This window comes from Abrus precatorius, unplaced genomic scaffold (genome assembly GCF_003935025.1).
Source record: "Abrus precatorius isolate BTA unplaced genomic scaffold, Abrus_2018 Scaffold11, whole genome shotgun sequence".
NCBI classification, from domain to species: domain Eukaryota; kingdom Viridiplantae; phylum Streptophyta; class Magnoliopsida; order Fabales; family Fabaceae; genus Abrus; species Abrus precatorius.
In genome coordinates this window covers 4,455,627-4,473,341 of record NW_020874303.1, presented here as the reverse complement: position 1 = coordinate 4,473,341, position 17,715 = coordinate 4,455,627, and the positions used below count along the sequence as shown (strand labels likewise).

The 17,715-nt window shown below is 36.0% G+C and overlaps 4 protein-coding genes across 9 annotated transcripts; 2 read left to right on the top strand and 2 right to left on the bottom strand.

Annotated features, from left to right (window-relative positions):
* Positions 1-1,028: 1,028 nt before the first annotated feature.
* On the top strand, positions 1,029-3,178 carry LOC113854943 (stem-specific protein TSJT1-like). Its single transcript, XM_027486293.1, has 4 exons — positions 1,029-1,424; positions 1,672-1,912; positions 2,050-2,170; positions 2,604-3,178. The coding sequence occupies exons 1-4, from the start codon at positions 1,213-1,215 to the stop codon at positions 2,792-2,794; spliced, it is 765 nt and encodes a 254-aa protein (XP_027342094.1). The 5' UTR covers positions 1,029-1,212; the 3' UTR covers positions 2,795-3,178.
* A 601-nt stretch (positions 3,179-3,779) lies between these two features.
* On the top strand, positions 3,780-6,335 carry LOC113853554 (lanC-like protein GCR2). The gene is made up of 6 exons (XM_027483972.1): positions 3,780-3,966; positions 4,156-4,334; positions 4,650-4,761; positions 4,868-4,984; positions 5,065-5,379; positions 5,779-6,335. Exons 1-6 carry the CDS (start codon positions 3,811-3,813, stop codon positions 6,115-6,117), a joined length of 1,218 nt encoding a protein of 405 aa, XP_027339773.1. The 5' UTR covers positions 3,780-3,810; the 3' UTR covers positions 6,118-6,335.
* Positions 5,041-9,460, bottom strand: LOC113853555 (protochlorophyllide reductase, chloroplastic). 4 transcript variants are annotated; one of them, XR_003502639.1, is made up of 6 exons: positions 9,253-9,417; positions 9,038-9,136; positions 7,980-8,511; positions 7,531-7,889; positions 7,040-7,448; positions 5,625-6,273 (listed from the first exon to the last, which is right to left on the bottom strand). XR_003502639.1 is itself a non-coding variant. In XM_027483975.1 (6 exons), exons 1-6 carry the CDS (start codon positions 9,304-9,306, stop codon positions 7,293-7,295), a joined length of 1,107 nt encoding a protein of 368 aa, XP_027339776.1. In that variant the 5' UTR covers positions 9,307-9,426; the 3' UTR covers positions 6,291-7,292. The 4 variants fall into 4 exon arrangements, 3 of the variants coding, with proteins under 3 accessions (XP_027339775.1, XP_027339774.1, XP_027339776.1); XM_027483975.1 differs by lacking the exon at positions 5,625-6,273 and having other exon boundaries at positions 6,291-7,448; positions 7,531-7,758; positions 7,852-7,889; positions 9,253-9,426; XM_027483974.1 differs by having other exon boundaries at positions 5,041-7,448; positions 9,253-9,460.
* Positions 9,461-10,758: 1,298 nt separating this feature from the next.
* Positions 10,759-16,755, bottom strand: LOC113853742 (WD repeat-containing protein 44-like). Of its 3 annotated transcripts, none has more exons than XM_027484326.1 (7): positions 15,048-16,751; positions 13,323-13,413; positions 12,704-12,872; positions 12,577-12,628; positions 12,389-12,471; positions 12,118-12,211; positions 10,759-11,819 (listed from the first exon to the last, which is right to left on the bottom strand). In XM_027484326.1, the coding sequence occupies exons 1-7, from the start codon at positions 16,389-16,391 to the stop codon at positions 11,511-11,513; spliced, it is 2,142 nt and encodes a 713-aa protein (XP_027340127.1). In that variant the 5' UTR covers positions 16,392-16,751; the 3' UTR covers positions 10,759-11,510. The 3 variants fall into 3 exon arrangements, with proteins under 3 accessions (XP_027340127.1, XP_027340126.1, XP_027340128.1); XM_027484325.1 differs by having other exon boundaries at positions 10,766-11,819; positions 12,715-12,872; positions 15,048-16,755; XM_027484327.1 differs by having other exon boundaries at positions 10,766-11,819; positions 12,715-12,826; positions 15,048-16,499.
* Between the last annotated feature and the right edge of the window lie 960 nt (positions 16,756-17,715).

Below are 17,715 nucleotides of genomic sequence, written 5' to 3'. Positions count from 1 at the left end.
GAACTAGTTTCCCTGTGACAATTTAAAGCTCATAAAAGTTAAATAATAGATAAGAACAAATCACATTATTATAAATCCCACAGGTTCAAAATACAGTGGCTGTGCTGACTTTGTGTCACAATGTTTGGCCACCTTGAAAGCATATCCGAATTGCTTTTCACTTTTGCTAATTGATTAGCATGACCCTTTTTATTTTAAGATGAACAACATCACTTACCAGTTCAAACTAGTCATTTAATTATCTTAATTTTAAGGAAAATGGTAATAAATATTTTGAATGTACCAATTCAAAAAAATTAAATTTTCATAAAGTATTACCGATATATATCATTGTAATTTTTTTTTATTAATATTTTCATCAATATCTTTAAAACATTAATCTTACTTTTTAATAGTCTGTCACATCTATTGCTAAATATCTACTCCTATTTTGAGAGGTCATATTAGCCAGTTACCACACGCAACGCAAGTGCAGTCTTCTATTAATCTTAAACAGAGCCGAAAAGAAACAATAGAAGATCATTCTTATTTTTAAAAAGAAAATTCCAAGTTGAAGGCTAAAAGGATGATTAGCTTGGCCATGTTGCTTACATAATTAACTGACTTTGGTGTCCAAACAAGGGAAACTACTTCTAATCTCCCATGGTAATAGCAAATAAGGTGGACTTTAAGATAGACGATGGGCCCAAAAACGCTCTCAAGAAAATCAAGAAAACAAAAAATCTCATTGAACAAAACTTTGATATTAATACTTTTTATTAATCAAAATTAAGGCTTTATTTTGATAACTTGTAAATAATTGTAATTTTATCCGTTCATAGATACCGGTGGAGAAAGATGTTTTTCTTATTCTGAATGATCCAATCTGTTATTAGACTATCATGATCTTATGTTCTAATTATATCGTTAAGATTATAATTAAGGTTATACATATTCATTAAATTAAAAAGACAAATATTTCCCACAATAAGATTAAGAGAACACATCTTGGAATTTGATACTTATCCATCAAACTAGGACCCACGCACACAACTTGGAAGAAAAAGCCACCTTAACCACTCTCTAGTCTTTTGTTCACTTTGGGGTGGGTACTAGGTAGCCTGTATAACCATATAAATACTACAATGACCCGCCTTGGCAATCCCTGCTTTCATTTTTATTTCAATACTTAGCAACTATAGTCGGAGCTGAGATTGGTGCAAAACCAAAAATATGTTGGCCATTTTCCACAAGACTTTTGCTCATCCACCTGAAGAGCTGAACAGTCCTGCATCTTACAAAGGCTCTAAAAAGCCTAAGGTTCCTGAGGAAACTCTCAAAGATTTTCTTTCCCATCATCCTCATAACACTTGCTCTATGAGCTTTGGTAATGCAGCTGTGCTAGCTTATGTGCGTCCTGATCAGCCTTTCTCTCTTCATCAAAGGTTATTTAATATTCTCTTCATGTTGATCGAAGGGATATTTATACTAAACTTTCTTAAAGTTAGCATTAATTAAGGATTCACTTACTTTTGTTACTTTATTATTAAGAGTACTTTGCCTAAGGTCACCTAAAAGTAGAGTTTAAAAATAAAGGGTATAAAGTATGGAGTTGGAGGGTAGGTGTAATTTTTCAATTAAACAAGGTTTAGTATACCAAAAAAAACTGATTTTTCCTTCTCACAATTGCAGATTGTTTTGTGGTATTGATGACATATACTGTCTATTCTTGGGGAGCTTGAACAATTTGTCCATACTCAACAAGCAATATGGTTTGTCAAAGGGTACTGATGAGGCCATGTTTGTGATTGAAGCTTATAAGACTCTCCGTGACCGTGGTCCCTACCCGGCAGATCAAGTTGTGAAGGAACTTGATGGAAGGTTTGCCTTTGTTGTCTATGATAGCAAGGTTGGAAGCGTCTTTGCAGCACTGGTATGCTAATTTGGCTATCTATTTTTAATATGTTACAACATCTTGCGTGCTCCTAGTAACATGCATAGCATATTTGTGTTGCTTTTCTTTAAAGTATTCGAGTACATCTAATAAAGATGTTGATCATGGCTTTGAAGGGTTCTGATGGAGGAGTGAAGTTGTATTGGGGTATTGCAGCTGACGGATCTGTGGTGATCTCTGATGATCTAGAAGTCATCAAAGAGGGTTGTGCCAAATCTTTTGCTCCCTTTCCAACAGGTACAAAATTCATTCAAATGAATCAGATAATTTCAGAGTATTACTAACTTTAAATGAGCTCTTGCTAAAGTAGTTGTACAATCCTTTGATGTATTCAAGGAAAAAAGTAACAAACGTATACTAAGGATACATTTGGATAATAGCTTAGTTAAGAAATCATTCAATAAATTTTTATTACATAAGATGTTTATACCATAAAATTTCATGACATAAATTAAAAGGAGTTTATGAGAGTAATAAGTTATTTTCATAAGTTTTTTCAAATGTATGTTAGTACATATTTAGTTCAATTTATTTTGAATAAATAATCGCTTATTTCTTTTAATTTTTTGAGAGGGCTTTTGAAAAAGTAAGATAAGCTAAACCAAACACGCTTAAATATAATAATATAGATATAAGATAAGATCCTTGACATGTTGGTGTTGGAATGCAGGGTGTATGTTCCACAGTGAAGGAGGTTTGATGAGCTTTGAGCATCCAATGAACAAGTTGAAGGCAATGCCAAGGGTAGACAGTGAAGGGGCCATGTGTGGGGCCAACTTCAAGGTTGATAAGTTTGCCAGAGTCAACAGCATTCCTCGAGTGGGAAGTCAATCCAATTGGATGGAATGGGACCAACATTAGCTCAACATCTAAATCTAAATCTAAATGTATATAAACCTTATGGTTCAATCTTCATGTAAAATAAAAATCTTCCCCACCCTACCCTACCTTTCTCAATTTAGTTTGTTTTGTGTTGTTTTCATGAAGTGTTTTTTCAGACATTAACATAGTTCAACTCAGGACCATGTGTGTCGTTATACATGAGGAACCACGCTAGCATAATAGCTGCATTTGTCTTGATTCAAAATTCTCGTATGAATTGAAATAATTAGAGTCTAGCCAAAATTTTGTGTACACGAGATATAAAATAAGATACATAAATTATTAATGGAGAGGCCACGCACTAGAATACTGTCGAGGATGTGGAAGCAACACATACAACAAATAAATATTTCCTCTTTCTTTTATTAAACATTATCTTATACATTCTTTAGGTAAGACACTAATTTGGTTAATATGAATTTGCTACATAAAATATAAATTTTGAGCTTAAGTTTAAATTAAATTTAGGTTTTTTAGCTTGATTTATTTAAGGTCGATTCGAATTAAACTCGCAAAAGAAAGAGTTTTACCACGCTTGAACGTTCTTTTTGCAAGTTCATTTAAACTCTTATAACCTACTCTATCAAAACTAATCACTTAAATAAGTTGAATAGTCCGTTTTCTCAATTCTATTTGAGAATAAAACCTGATTGGTGGCAAAGATTTAGAATTATGCACTACTTGAATATTAATTGAAAAATTTCTAAATACATTTTTTTATTAATTATAATGAAAATATACTAAACTTCCAGAAAATATATTATCGCAATTTTAATAATTTTTTAATTCTTTATTATTTATTTATTTGTTAGACCAATATTAATTAGTGTCATAAAAATATTAATTATTTTGATTAAAAATATTATTAACACACTCAAACAGATTTTTACTAATTCTTTCAATTTTTATTCTGTTTAATTAAAAATTACACATTATATTCAGCGAGTTGTACACTCTCAACACTCTGCACCGTTGTTCTCTCACTTCGGCTGAAGATGGGTGATCGGTTCTTTCCGAACGATATGCCACGCTTTGTGGCAGAGAGCACTGAACAAGCTTCAACCACAGACTCTCTCTCTACCCTTCTTTCTCTCTCTTACCAAACCCTTTCTGCAAAGTTCCAAGAAGCAGCATTTCACTTGAAACAATCGGTACTCAAAACTTTTTTTTCAGTTTCCTCAAAATTTGTTTTTTGGCTCTTCGACTTTGTGGGTTTCTTTAAATTATCGTTCTTCGATTTTGGGTAGGCTCAAGTTAGTAACTTTTGCGTTTGTGCTATGGTGGGTCGTTGTGTATTTTCCCATCAAGTGTTTGTGCTTTGTTTTCTGATTCTTCTTCAGGTGGTGAGGGAGACATGGGGTTCGAGTGGGAAGCGTGTGAAGGACTATACCCTTTACACTGGGGCGCTTGGGACAGCATACCTGGTTTTCAAGGCCTACCAAGTAACAAAGGATGGGAATGATCTTTTCTTGTGCTCGGAGATTGTTAAGGCTTGTGATTCTGCTTCAGAAAAATCTGGGTACTGTCCCTTTCTTGCATCAGAGGCTATCATGATTGGTGACTTAGTTATTGGACAGGGTTGGTTTAAAATGTTTAAGTTAAGGATTTTAATTGTTGAAGAGTTGCTTGGATGTTAGCTTACCTATGAATTAATATCTATTGTTGTCTGGTTATGTGCTAGGGAATTTTGAGTTGTGTTTAAGTTAGGGGAATTACTAGAACAAGAATTTGGAAGTGTTTGGAAAAGCTTAAAATAAACAGTTACAGTTACAGTTTCAGCTCAATATGTGAAGGAAATTGATTTTGGTTTAATTTGATAATATATGGGTTATAGCCGCGTGACATTCTTATGTGGGCGTGCGGGTGTTTGTGCTCTTGGTGCTGTCATAGCTAAGCATGCTGGTGATGAAAGACTACTTGACTATTACCTGAGACAATTCGAAGAGGTATTTTGTTGTAATTTTTCTGAACCTTGTGATGCTTCTGATTTGTACACGTAATTGTTCAGTTGTTTGACTGCTTTTCATCTTTGTGAATTTGCTTTGAGAACAGATTGTGATACCTCGTGATTCGCCCTATGAGCTACTCTATGGCCGAGCAGGTTACTTATGGGCTTGTTCATTCTTAAACAAGCATATTGGTAATGACACAGTACCTTCTACCCACATGGTAAGGTGTATGTACTTTGCGAGTCTTGGCATTTTTCGTTTGCAATTTTTTTTGACAATACGGGCTTTTAAATTTTATAGAGATCAGTTGTAGATGAAGTTATTACAGCTGGTAGACAATTGGCTCACAAGGGAAGGTGTCCTTTGATGTATGAATGGCATGGGAAGAAATATTGGGGTGCTGCTCATGGACTTGCAGGAATTATGCATGTTTTGATGGACATGGAACTCAAGCCACATGAGGTGGAAGATGTCAAGGGTACACTACGTTACATGATTAAGAATCGTTTTCCAAGTGGCAACTATCTCTCCAGTGAAGGAAGTGTATCTGACCGGCTTGTGCATTGGTGTCATGGTGCTCCTGGAGTTGCTCTTACACTTGTAAAAGCAGCTGAGGTAATATTTTCTTTAGTTGCCAGATTCAAATGCAAACTGCGTGCAGAGTCTATAAGATGTAAAGGAGCTGGTAAATTGATGATCTGCATGAATTTAGTCGCAATGGATTTTGTAGTTTATTGTTTCATTTGAAAAATATGAATAACTAATAGTAGTTAATGCTTATGGTGGTATGGAGACTGAATTATGGGCGGTTCAGTTACTAAATAATGTGAGTAATTCATTTTTTGAACAAATTTATTTACATCAGAAGTCATACTCCCGAGTACAAGCATGGAATTATTTACTGCTTCTGGGTTGCTTTTGTTTTACATAGTAGAATTTATGCAATTATTCTTTTGCCGACATCTCAAATACATGCTCAGATCTCATGACTAGATTCCTTACCATAACCATTAGGTTTTTGGGGACACAGAATTTTTGCAAGCAGCTGAAGATGCAGGAGAAGTAGTATGGAATAGGGGTCTGCTTAAGCGAGTTGGAATGTCTCATGGCATAAGTGGGAACACCTATGTCTTTCTTTCTTTGTACAGATTGACAGGAAAAATGGAGTACTTGTACAAGGCTAAAGCATTTGCTTGTTTCCTTCTTGATAGAGCACAAAAATTGATCTCAGAAGGAAAGATGCACGGGGGAGATCGTCCTTACTCCTTGTTTGAAGGTCTTGGAGGAATGGCATGTACCTGTTTAGACATGATTCATCCACAAATGGCGAAGTTCCCGGGCTATGAACTTTGAGTCACTTGATACATGATGTATTCTGACATATTTTGTAAATATGAACAAAAACCAACTCCGGAAATTTGGCTCTGAAATGTAATATGATATGTATCGGAGTAAACAATGATGCATGGTTCCAGCTCTTCATGTTTTTTCCTTTTGGTCTAAGATCATCTGTATCTAAATATCATATTAGGCATTTGAAAAATTGATAATAGCATTCCATGTTTATCCTCAATTAAAGTTAAACTCAATTATTACATTAATTGTTAAGATGTTTGAAAGGTTAAAAAATATAAGGTAAATATGTGGAAAAAAATAGTAATCGTTTCTAAAACTTTGTAAATGATTTTATATCAAGGATCAACTAAAATCTCAAAAAGAATTTTAATAAAAAAGGTCAAAGGGAGTACATTCTTAACACCCTTATTTTGTAAGGATTAAAATTTATGATTAAATTAGAATAAGGGGTAGCTATATGACATCGCAAGGCTAGAATATAGAACTTTTTTTTTTTACCTATTAGGTTCATTCTGCCATACCTTTAAAAACAATGTTACAGTTAGCTTCTCTCTTGGTTAACAAAAAAAATTTAAGTAATATCTCGAGAGAATTTAAAAATAATAATAATTTTCTAAAATAAATCAGACACGATCTGCAGTGAGCACTAAGGGAAAATAAAAAGAACAAGATAAATAAGATTATGTATGAAAAACTTATTATCCCACTCATAATTTTATTAATATTTCCATCTAACTAATTAACTTGCTACTTTTTCAAAGGAAGAAAACCCCTATCTGGTGCTTCCTGCATGTTGCTTGTGCAATTGATTTGTTATGAAGCAAGATCTTAATTAAACCATTTGATTTTGAGTTCACTTAAATAACTATTAATGAAAAAAAAAATTAATGAGACCCAAGATAGGCAATGAAAATAACACCTCAAACTACTATTTGTAGTTACTATACACAGTTATTTCAGAAGGTTTATGAGCAACTTCGCCACACCCACATGGTTGAATGATTTTATTGTGAGTCTTGATGAACAAAAGCCATTTGACACCCTACATCAAAGCCAAAAAAAGTTCCTAGCAAACAAAACATCATTAGCGCACTCAAAATGATAGAATATCTACTCTTCTGAGATGTCATTTTCCCACATGCAAGTGCAAGGTATCACTAATCTCCTCTCACTTAGGCCAAACCAACAAGTTTCTCACTAATCTCCCACACCTTACGAGCCTTCTCTGCATCACTTGCTTCCTGTGACAGCTGGTTTTCAAATGAAGCTGAGGCTTTATTCCAGCTCCAGTAAACACCAGACTTTGTTAGGCTTGGTTCACTCACAACCTATATTAAAAACACCATACATTAGAAATTAAGATATTTCAATAATTCTTATTCTTTTTATCATTATCTTTATTGCTATTACCTGAGCAAGTCTCTTTCCTGCTTCATCTTCTGAGACAAAGCCTTTGGTTATGTACTTTTGGAATGGAGGGAAGAGGGTTCTGAACAAGGGAATGTGCTCTCTAAACAAGCCTGTTGTGGCAATGCAACCTGGGTAGAGTGAAGCAAATGTGATTCCAGTTTCCTCGTGGTATCGTCTGTGGAATTCTTGCATTGTGAGCATATTACACACTTTGCTGTCCTTGTATGCCTTGGCGCCATCAAAGTCTCCACCATCTATCATAGATGAACTGTTTAGTCCATTCAAGCCACCGGCAAGTCCCCTCAAGTCACCAAGGTTAGCCTTGGGAGGTACATTTCCAGCCAATGTGTTTGTGTTCCCTGTTGAATCCACACAATCAGCACAAGAATGCGAGCAAATAGTTGATGGTAAGAACTGGAATTCACAATAAACATACTAATGAACTAGACCTGTGATTGAACCAACGATGATCAATCGCTTTGAAGGGTAATCAGATTTGTTCAAGTCCTCAAGCATCAGGCGCGCAAGGAGAAAATGCCCTAGATGGTTTGTCCCAACACTAAGTTCAAAGCCATCAGCAGTGAAGGTAGGTTCCTTTGCAGTTGGTAAGTACACAGCAGCATTGCAAACCAGCACATCAAGTGGCATGTCTGGTCTTCTGAAGTTCTCTACAAATTGGCGAACGCTGTCAAGAGAGGCAAGGTCTAAGTGCATGATGGTGTAGTTTTCCTTCGCTATGCCAGCAGATTTTGCAGCTCTTGCAGCTTTGAGGAAATCCCTGCAGGCCATAATTACATGCCATTTTCCTGTCTCAGCCAAAGCCTTAGCAGTGGCCAAGCCTAATCCAGAGGAAGCTCCAGTGATCACAACATTGCCCTTCCTCAATGTTTTCTTGCCTTCTGGTGCAGACTTGTTAACTGCTGGAGTTGTTGTAGCCACTGTCTCAGCCCTCACAGAACCAGCTCTTTGTTGGAATTCCCTCTGATAGAGAGGGGAGAAAACAAAAAATTAGATTATAGCCCCAAAACTGAGGGGATATTACATAGTGCTTTGTAACGAAATTGATTAAAGAACGAAGATCAAAAGTTCATTTTTGGATACGCTAACCTCTTTTTAAATAATGACTTATGCTGTAAATTTAACAATAAAACTTATCCAAATAAGCTGAAAATAACTTACTTTGATAAATTATACAGAAGAACTTATTGAAATAAGCTGAAAAGAGTTAATGAAAGTTATAAGCTGTCCATAAGTTCTTCTATAGCCGCCCTTTAACAAATACGTAATCACACAACGAAGCCTGATGGAATCTAAATTCTAGTGGTTCTAGAATTTTTACCATGCACTAGCTTTTTACATGAGAAACCTTAAACAAATGCGGTATGTGGAGTTCAATTTACGGGGAAAAAAAACTAAAGAAATAAAGCCAAATATCTTAATATACTCAGAGATAAGTAAGAAACAACTAAATGGAGAATTGAGAAGTTAGGAGAGCTTTAATTTCTACCTTGTACTTCAATGCAGAAGAGCTGAAGTCAGCTTTGAGAGATTCTGACAATGAAAGACCAAACAAAGTGGAGTCCTTGAGAGAAGCACTAGATTTTCCCTGTGAAAAACAAAGACATTTACCAAAACTTGAATTCAAAATTATCTCTACGGAAACAGAATACATTAATAAGAAGAAGCAACAGGTTCTTGGAGGAGAAAGGAATTGAAGTAAACCTCTTTAGGAATGGAGAAAGAAGCAGGAACCAAAGAAGCAGCTTGGAGAGCCATTGTAAGAAAAAAAGTAGAAACTGGGTACTCCGCTATACAATGTACCACTCAGTAAGCAAAACTAGTGAGTTCAAGTGGTGTTACCACTGCGGTAATGAAATGTGTGGTTCAGATGTGTGTACTTGAAAATGAAGTTATATAGTGAAGAAGTGTTGCTTTTGATATGAGAGGATAAGATAATTTGCAGCATGTGCACATGCCACGTCATTTCCAACCAACCAATGGGGTGTTGAATTTTGGATTTCTTAAGAAGGGATATTTTGATCCGTTGCCAACAAGAGCCACTCCATTTGTTGTTATGGCATATGGGCTGTGAATATCAGTGCTGAAAGTGATAGGTGGAGTGGAGCTAATTTCAGATATAATATGAATACAAAGCCCTTTTTGGCAGCTTCCTCTATTGGGTGGCATGTTGTGGAGGATTCATTGCTCATTTCTTCTCAAAAGAAGAAACTAGAAACTTTTCAACACTGCAAGTTGAAGCTGGCCGAAGGCCTCAACATGTTCCTCTAACCCAATTTTTTTGTCATAACCCAACATTTTTTTTGTGTCAATCAGCCCAATTAGCTCAAGGGACTCCAGACAGTTGCAAGATTGGGCCTACTGTGAAAAAAGATCTTAATTGATTGTGGGCTAAGACAGGAAGTTTGTGTGTTACCAATACCATCCTTGTAAGACTGCCCAATCAAACCTGTAAGGCTGTACCTGTAACCGACTAGCTTAGCACTGTGGTGCATCTGTTCAAGTGTGTGTAAGTACATGATGATTAGTGCATTCTTGGTAAAAAAAACACAAAACCAATGAGTTGACAAATCCTAAATAATTGCACAAAGAAGACAAGAATCTTTATCTAAAGTAGTTTTAACAGAAGATTCGGTATGCTAGCACATGTTGAATTGGTTTGAGAGATCGTGCTATATTTTTTAATTTCTATGTTCGGTATGTCGGTATCACAGAAATGTCCTATATTTCGGAATCCAAGTTCTTCATATTTTCTAGTAAATTTCAATTTAAGGAATTAATCAGTCGTCCTCTACCGTAATGAGTTGAAGTGTTGCGCCAATGAACACGTTAGTTTTCACATTTCAAATGAGATTATAAGATCAGATTTCCTAGTAGCGCCTGGCCCATCAACTCCTATAAAGTTTACATAGAGTGAATAGAAATTTATATAACATGAAATCAACTGTTAAACATAACACCCCATTATCTTCATCTAGGCTGTAAACAAACCCGGAATATGTAAATACATCAGCTACTGACAGCAGCAGAGTATGGCCGTCGGGGTTCATTCAGCACCTGTAATAAGCTATTCAAAACGTGTCGACAAATATCAAACACGTAAGCAACTGAGTGCTTCGGCCACAAAATTTTCTTATTAAGAGAAATTTTTCAGATTCTTTTATCTTGTGTTGCGCAGATAAACTTCCAGACTGAATAATGCCAGTAGTGACGTTAATAACACTTGCAGCCATAATGGTTTATTAAAACGATTAATTTGGACAAGATATTGAATTACATAACAAAACTCAAGATAAGTGTAAAAGAATCATAATTTCTAATTTCAATAAACTTTTCCCATGCTCGCGTTACTCTACATTTCCCTATTACATCCATTGGTTTCTAAATTCCTGGTGTAACTTTTTTTTTTTTTCTTTTTTTGGTTTTTGTTTGACAATGTTTCCCTCCGTTTATCCCCTCAGTGCCTGAATGGAATGGCAACCTATCTTCATCCAACGCACAAGAACAAGAAAAGAAATGGAACCCCGCTAATATTACAAATCTCACCCACTTTTCTGTACAGGTTTTCGCCAACTAATGGAGAAGGTGAAGTCTACTGCCATATGACCTGTTATCATCAACTCATTCTCTGCCATGCTCACTCATAAGCAAGAATGCATGTTCTTTCACCTCTTATATCCGAAGTGGAAATCCAAAATTTTGGAAAGTTCTAATTTCCCCTCGGAGGCCGGCAGTTACAATCACCATACCCCAGGCTGACATTTTTTGACTTATCCCATTAGAGAAATCCACACTAACCCGAGGGCTTTGGTTTCTTGCAGCTAAAAGAAGTTTTTCCTCAGGCCATGTTGCAGAAATTCTATCAAAAAAGTAACTATTGGTGGCACTTGCAATGGTTGCATGACGTGGACTATTGTTGTAACCTGATGCAGATCTTGAACCCTCGGTACCAAAGTTTTCCTCTACAGGGGTAGGAGGGTGATTGGCTGACAAAACTTCATCTGCATTATTATCAAGCTCAGGTTGTTCTCCAGAAAATGTACCATGCATGTCCCATGCATCACCCATACCAGGCCAGGGAATGGCCACCGACACATCTTTACAGTGAAAATGTTCATATGAGCGGGTGACAGTGACACCTTTACTTCTGTTAGGCCTGCAATCAGCTTCATTTTTCCAAATGTATACATGGGAATCCTCGCTTGCTGCAACAACGTATTTACCATTTGCCGTGAGGGAAGCTGAAATGGGGCTAGTGGCATTTCGAAAGCCTGCACAAACAATTTGATAAACAAGGAAATAAATATACTGAAGACCTGTTGCCATTTGGGCAAACTTGAAAGGCTAGCAAGACTACAATTTTTATCATCATTCAAATAAACATACCATATATTTGACATAAATATTCTCCCACTCCAGACACAAATAAAAAATCGTTAAAAGTTTTGCTTTGATCATAGGATTAAACAAAACAAATTTTAATATATAGACGAAAGCAGTTTACCAAATGGTTCATTCACTTGTTATATTGTCATGTAAATAAATCCCACTTGATATATAACTACATACCTTTAAACTTATGAACCAGATCAACGCCATCAACAACCCGAATTCGTGAATCAGCAGATGAAATAAGTACTTCTGATGAACTTCCAGGGGCAAACTATTAATAAAAATCAGTTAGGAAGACGAGTATACACACTGTAATTCAGTCAAAGAAAATGGACTACAGTTGTATACACTCCTTTTTTATTTATTTTTTCCCAGTTCAACATTTTGGATGGGTACAGAAAAAAAAAGAAGCACATCTCAAAAGCACAGCAGTAGATCACCACATTACCTGGAAACCAGTAATTTTCTTGTGATGTGATTTCTTTTTCTTGTTCTGCAGATTGATCTGACTCTTCTGTTGCAACTTATTTTCTGAATGAAATATAAAAACCATATGATAATCAGTGGTCCCACAATCATCATAATATTGATTGAATAGACACAGTTTTTAAAAAAAAAAAGAGCCTCTGACAGTACCAGATGTATTGTATAAATGGCAGCTACCCTTGTATGAACCAACAAGTGCACCCTGTAGCAGCAAATTAAACTGAGTTGCAACTTAAAATTGAATATCCCCAGTATTAAAAAATAGATGCATATTAACCTTGGACCAACCTGACCATCAGGTGTATAACAAGCAGCAGTGACCATCTCATGCAGATCAGTCCAATCAACAACTTGTCGATCAGGAATGCTCCATATGCGAACCTTAGCATCCAAAGATCCGCTAATGAAGTAATTATCATCAACAGGATTAAACTGGATGCAAGTTACTGTGCCAGAGAGAAAGAAGATTGAAAGCAAAAGGCTTAATTAGCAAAGAACAAAAAGGGGGAGGGAAGCAATGCAATTGCTTTGATTGCTAAATTTAAGCACTGTGGTGGACATTCAAGAAATCTTGTACGATTAGTCCGATATTAGCAAAGACAAATATTTTGACAAAATTTTGCTTGGATGCCATAGTGTGATTTCCTAATCCTCAAAGACGGGCTGTATCAAGAATTAGATTGGATAGGGATTGAATGGACTGGGAATCTAATTCAATTTTCAGTTGGGAAGAGGCAGAAGAAACTTTCATAAAAACACATAAAAAGTTATGTGTGTTCTGCCATTTAATCGAAGTTATATAACCCATAGGAATGGTCTTATATTATATCAACCCGGATTAAGGGAGAGCAAATATGAGAGCACTGCAAGATGTAATAATAACAGCATTTACTCACCATAGTCACTGTGTGAAAAAATTTTCAAACAAGACTTGCTAGACAAATGCCACAGCCGCACTGTTTTGTCCATTGAAGATGAGAGCAAGTGCTGAACAAAATGGGAGGAAAAAAATTAAAACGATGATATAAAATTACAAGCATTTTTAACAGACATGAATCATAAATATCTCTAAATTTAAAAAAAATTAGATACCCTTCCCCCCACTAACAATTGAAGCTTTTCAGAAACATTTGGGCTAGCAATAAATATCAATCATTACAATTCATTCTTCAAATTTCAGTCACTCCAAAAAGTGCTCATCCCGGTCCGAGTCTCTTTATTGTGCAACTCAAATAGGGGTTGAGTTAAAAATCAAGCTAAAACTTTCAAAATTTTTGTTTGGAGAGGATAAAAATTTCAAATGTATCAATATAAATTAGAACCAGTTATAAATATCATTCATTTGTCTAAACATTGGGTCTGACCTAGTTCAACAACAAATATTATTTGGTACATTCTAGTAAATCATTTATAAGATTCCAAACAAATTACAAGGCCAGCAGGGGAGATAAGTATATATTTCATTTTGGGAAAAAAAAGGGATAAGATTACAGCCAACTTAGTTCAGAATTGCTTTTGGGTCAGCTAACTAAGAAACTGATAAAAAAAATAGAAAACTGATTTTTAAAGTTTGAGCAATTACTAACAACAATTTTAATTAGCTCTACTGTGCCTAGTAAGTGGTTATATTTATTTTTAAGTTTAGCAAACACTACCTAAACTTACATAGGGTAGAATGATTATTTGACCTGTATATACGCTTAAAACAAGATCAAATCTCAACCATTCATCATAAAGACAACCCATCTAACAAACACTCCTATGTTCCAAAAAGAGCATCCTAGGCAAGTTACTGACCTGCGGATATTCTCTGTGTCTTTTGAGCAGAAAATCAGAGTATTTCACTATCAAAGTAATCATTTATTATAAAGACATCTTAACACATACGGCCATCCTTTTGTGTATGGGTTACCTCTCGAAATTAATTAATAATTTAATTTTACATTGCTTTTCAAGGAAGCCCTAGAACAACAGTGTAATTCCAAAGGAACAAGGCAGCAATTTAGACCCATTAAAATCAGAAGTTGATAATTCAATGTGATAGGGCGTAGAAGAAAAGGAGAAGATTCATAAAACTTCTCATTGGGAAAGAACTTTATCTACTTGATCCTGCAATACATATCAGTGATATCACAATAGTTCAGCCCAAACTTGTTGCTTGTGTCCTGTGCATAAATATCTTGCATACCAAAATAACCAGAAAACACCAAACAAAATAGTCTCATCATCTCCCTCAAGTAAGATAACCAATGTTATGTAAACCACACATCAAATACAACAGATACTTCAATTTGAAATCCATATTATGTCCATTGATGCCCATTCAGCCACTTGAAAACGGACCCATCCCAATCAATTATATAGAAAATGCTGAATCTGCGTGTTAAGGATACAGAGTTGAAAAAACAAACTCACTCAAACTGTCAAGCAAAAGTGAATTCATCAGTTAACAGAAAAACAAAGAATATGTCTACTTACGAGCAAATCCAACATAATAACAACCCATACCCAGCGCAATTCAAGAGTGAACTAAATAAACAAACTTTACAATTATACAGAGACAATGAACACCACGCCAGAATTAAAGAACAACAAAACCTATCTCAAAAACAGAGGCTAACCTGAGACTTGGACCAGGAAAGGTCAAGTACATCGTGGAGATGGCCTTGAAAGGAGCAAACAGGCTTCTCAGTGAGCGCAAACACAGTATCGGGAACCACAAACTGGTCCAAGCTCAAGGACTTTCTACTAATGGAGGACCTCCCCTTCCTCTTCCTCTCGGGATGGTTATCCACAAGAGGAGACAGCAATGTTGGTTCGGGCGATCCATTCACCACCAACAACATATTAACATTAACATCCTCAGGCTTCTCCATGAGCAGCAACTCCCCTTTCCTCTCAGACTCCACAACCTGCCACACATGAATGACACAATCCTCACCAGCACTGGCAAGGTACTTGCCATCCAAACTAAACTTAATGCTCCAAATGGATCCACTATGAGCCTGAATCTCCTGGCTCTTATACAATGCAGTTAGCTCCTTACAAGACTTCCCATACTGCCTAACTCTCACTCTCTCAGGTCCATGAAAAGAAGCATCCTGGCTATCATCCGTGGCGGAACTCGACCTCCTCCCTCCCTTCTCCGACGACGTGTCCCTCTCATCGCTACTCCGCCGCTCCTTATGCCCCGCCATCGCCATCGAACTCGCCACGCTCTTGATACTCTTCAACCACCCCCCTCCTTTCTTCTTCACCTTAGAACCGCCATTGCCATTACCACCACCACCTCCACCACCACCACTCCCTCCACTGACATTGGCATCAACATTGTCTTCCTCCACACTCTGACGGCGCATTAACTCCTGCACGATCGGAGAATGGCCCACCGTCATTTCAAACTCCTCCATAGTCAATTGCCTCCCAGTTCCAACCTCCCTTAGCTTATCCCACATCCCATCCTCCCTCACTTCCTTCACCACAAACTCCTTCCCGTTATCAAGATCCCTTATCGTACAGACCTTCTCTTCCTCCTCGGAAACCCCAAAATCGACGGACGAGTCGCTTCTCCGGCAATTCTTCCCGGAGGGTGGCTTACTGGGAGAATCTCCGGCGGAGAGATTGGGGTTATTTACAAGCGGAGTGGAATTTTGGTGGCGAGAGGAAGAAGAAGCAGCGTCTGATTTGGATCGGACGATGGAGGAGTGATCGGAAAGTCCCATAGTTTGAAAGAGGCGCGTGCGGCGTTCGGAGACGGAGGAGGGTTGGGAGATCCATATGTCGTAGTTGTTGAGGGCGAAATTGTGATTGTGATTGTGATTGTGATTGTAATTTTGTTGTTCTTCTTCGTCAGAGTTGGAACATGAACATGAACACGAGGAAGAGAGAGAGAGCAAACGGTCGTGAGAGTCGTAGAAGCAATCTCGTTCTTCGTCTTCTTCGTCTTCTCCGAGGGCTTTGCTCATCTTTGAAGTCGATTGGGCATTCCCATTGCCAATGAAAATGCCCCTTTCCCAGCCCCTTACTCAATTCGATCCCATCACTCTCTTCTGTTAGATCCGGCGATTAACGGAGAGAGAGAGAGAGAGAGAGAGAGAGAGAGAGTTGTTTTCTTCCTTTCTTTCTCAATAGAAAAATGTCTGAGAAAGTGGAAACGAAGTTTGTTTTGATGCGAATGCCAATTCCTCACAACACCAACAAACAACAATACGGAAGGATACTTTTTTCTACCCTTTCGCCGTTCTCTACTTTCCTCGGGTGAAGCCTCACTCCTCAACCCCTCAGGCCTCCTCTTTTTCACCCAATTACAATTTCTCTTCCTTCTTCCTTCTTCCTTCTTCTTTTTTTAATTAATATATATTCAATCTTTATTTATATTAACAATTTTTAAAATTACATAATTAAATATTATGCCACTCTTTATGGATCAATTTAATATTATATAATTTTAAATTTACCAAACAAGTCATTAATTCAAGTCACACATGTTTATTTTTTTTAAGCAAAGTTTTAAGTTCAAATTTTGTATATGGAAAAATGTTCAAAAAATTAGTTTCATTATATTTTACATATTTTCTCAACTTTACTACTCGTATCTTCCGGTGGTCTTACAAGTGTAAATTTTTTTATATTATTATTTAATTATAAATTATAAGATACGTTAAAAATTATTATTTTTAATCAAATTTACAGTATTTTCCATTCATTAATTAATAAATATGTCCTAATATATTAAAATTAATCTCTTAAATATATTATTTATTATTAATTAATAATGTATTTTTAACATTCGATATGGAGCAACGCATTTAAGTCATTGCGTTTCTTTACATATTCGGACTTTATTTCTTGTCAATAATTTTTATGCATGCGTCATCTTGGCATGGTAAGTTGTTTTATTTTATGTATGCTTATTTTTAAAAGAAGGAAATAATATAATTATATGAATTAAATTTTAATATATTGTTAATATAAACATTTTATATTATTAACTGTTAATGTATTTTAATTAAATTTTCTTAAAATAATTCACCATTCAATAAAGAATGAGATTAATCTTTCAATGTAGTATTTTAATGTATAATCAGTCGGCAAAGACAAAAAAGACCTCTGTTAAACATGTTCCATGCTTAACTGTTGACTCCCAGCAATTCCATTTGCAAATTATTAATTTCAGTGTTGAAGTTTCGTTTTATATATATGCGTGTGGGAATATGAAATATTAATTTCTCTTAAAGATTCCTTCAGAAAAGTTTGAAAATAATTTTTTTAAAAATAAAATTAAAATAC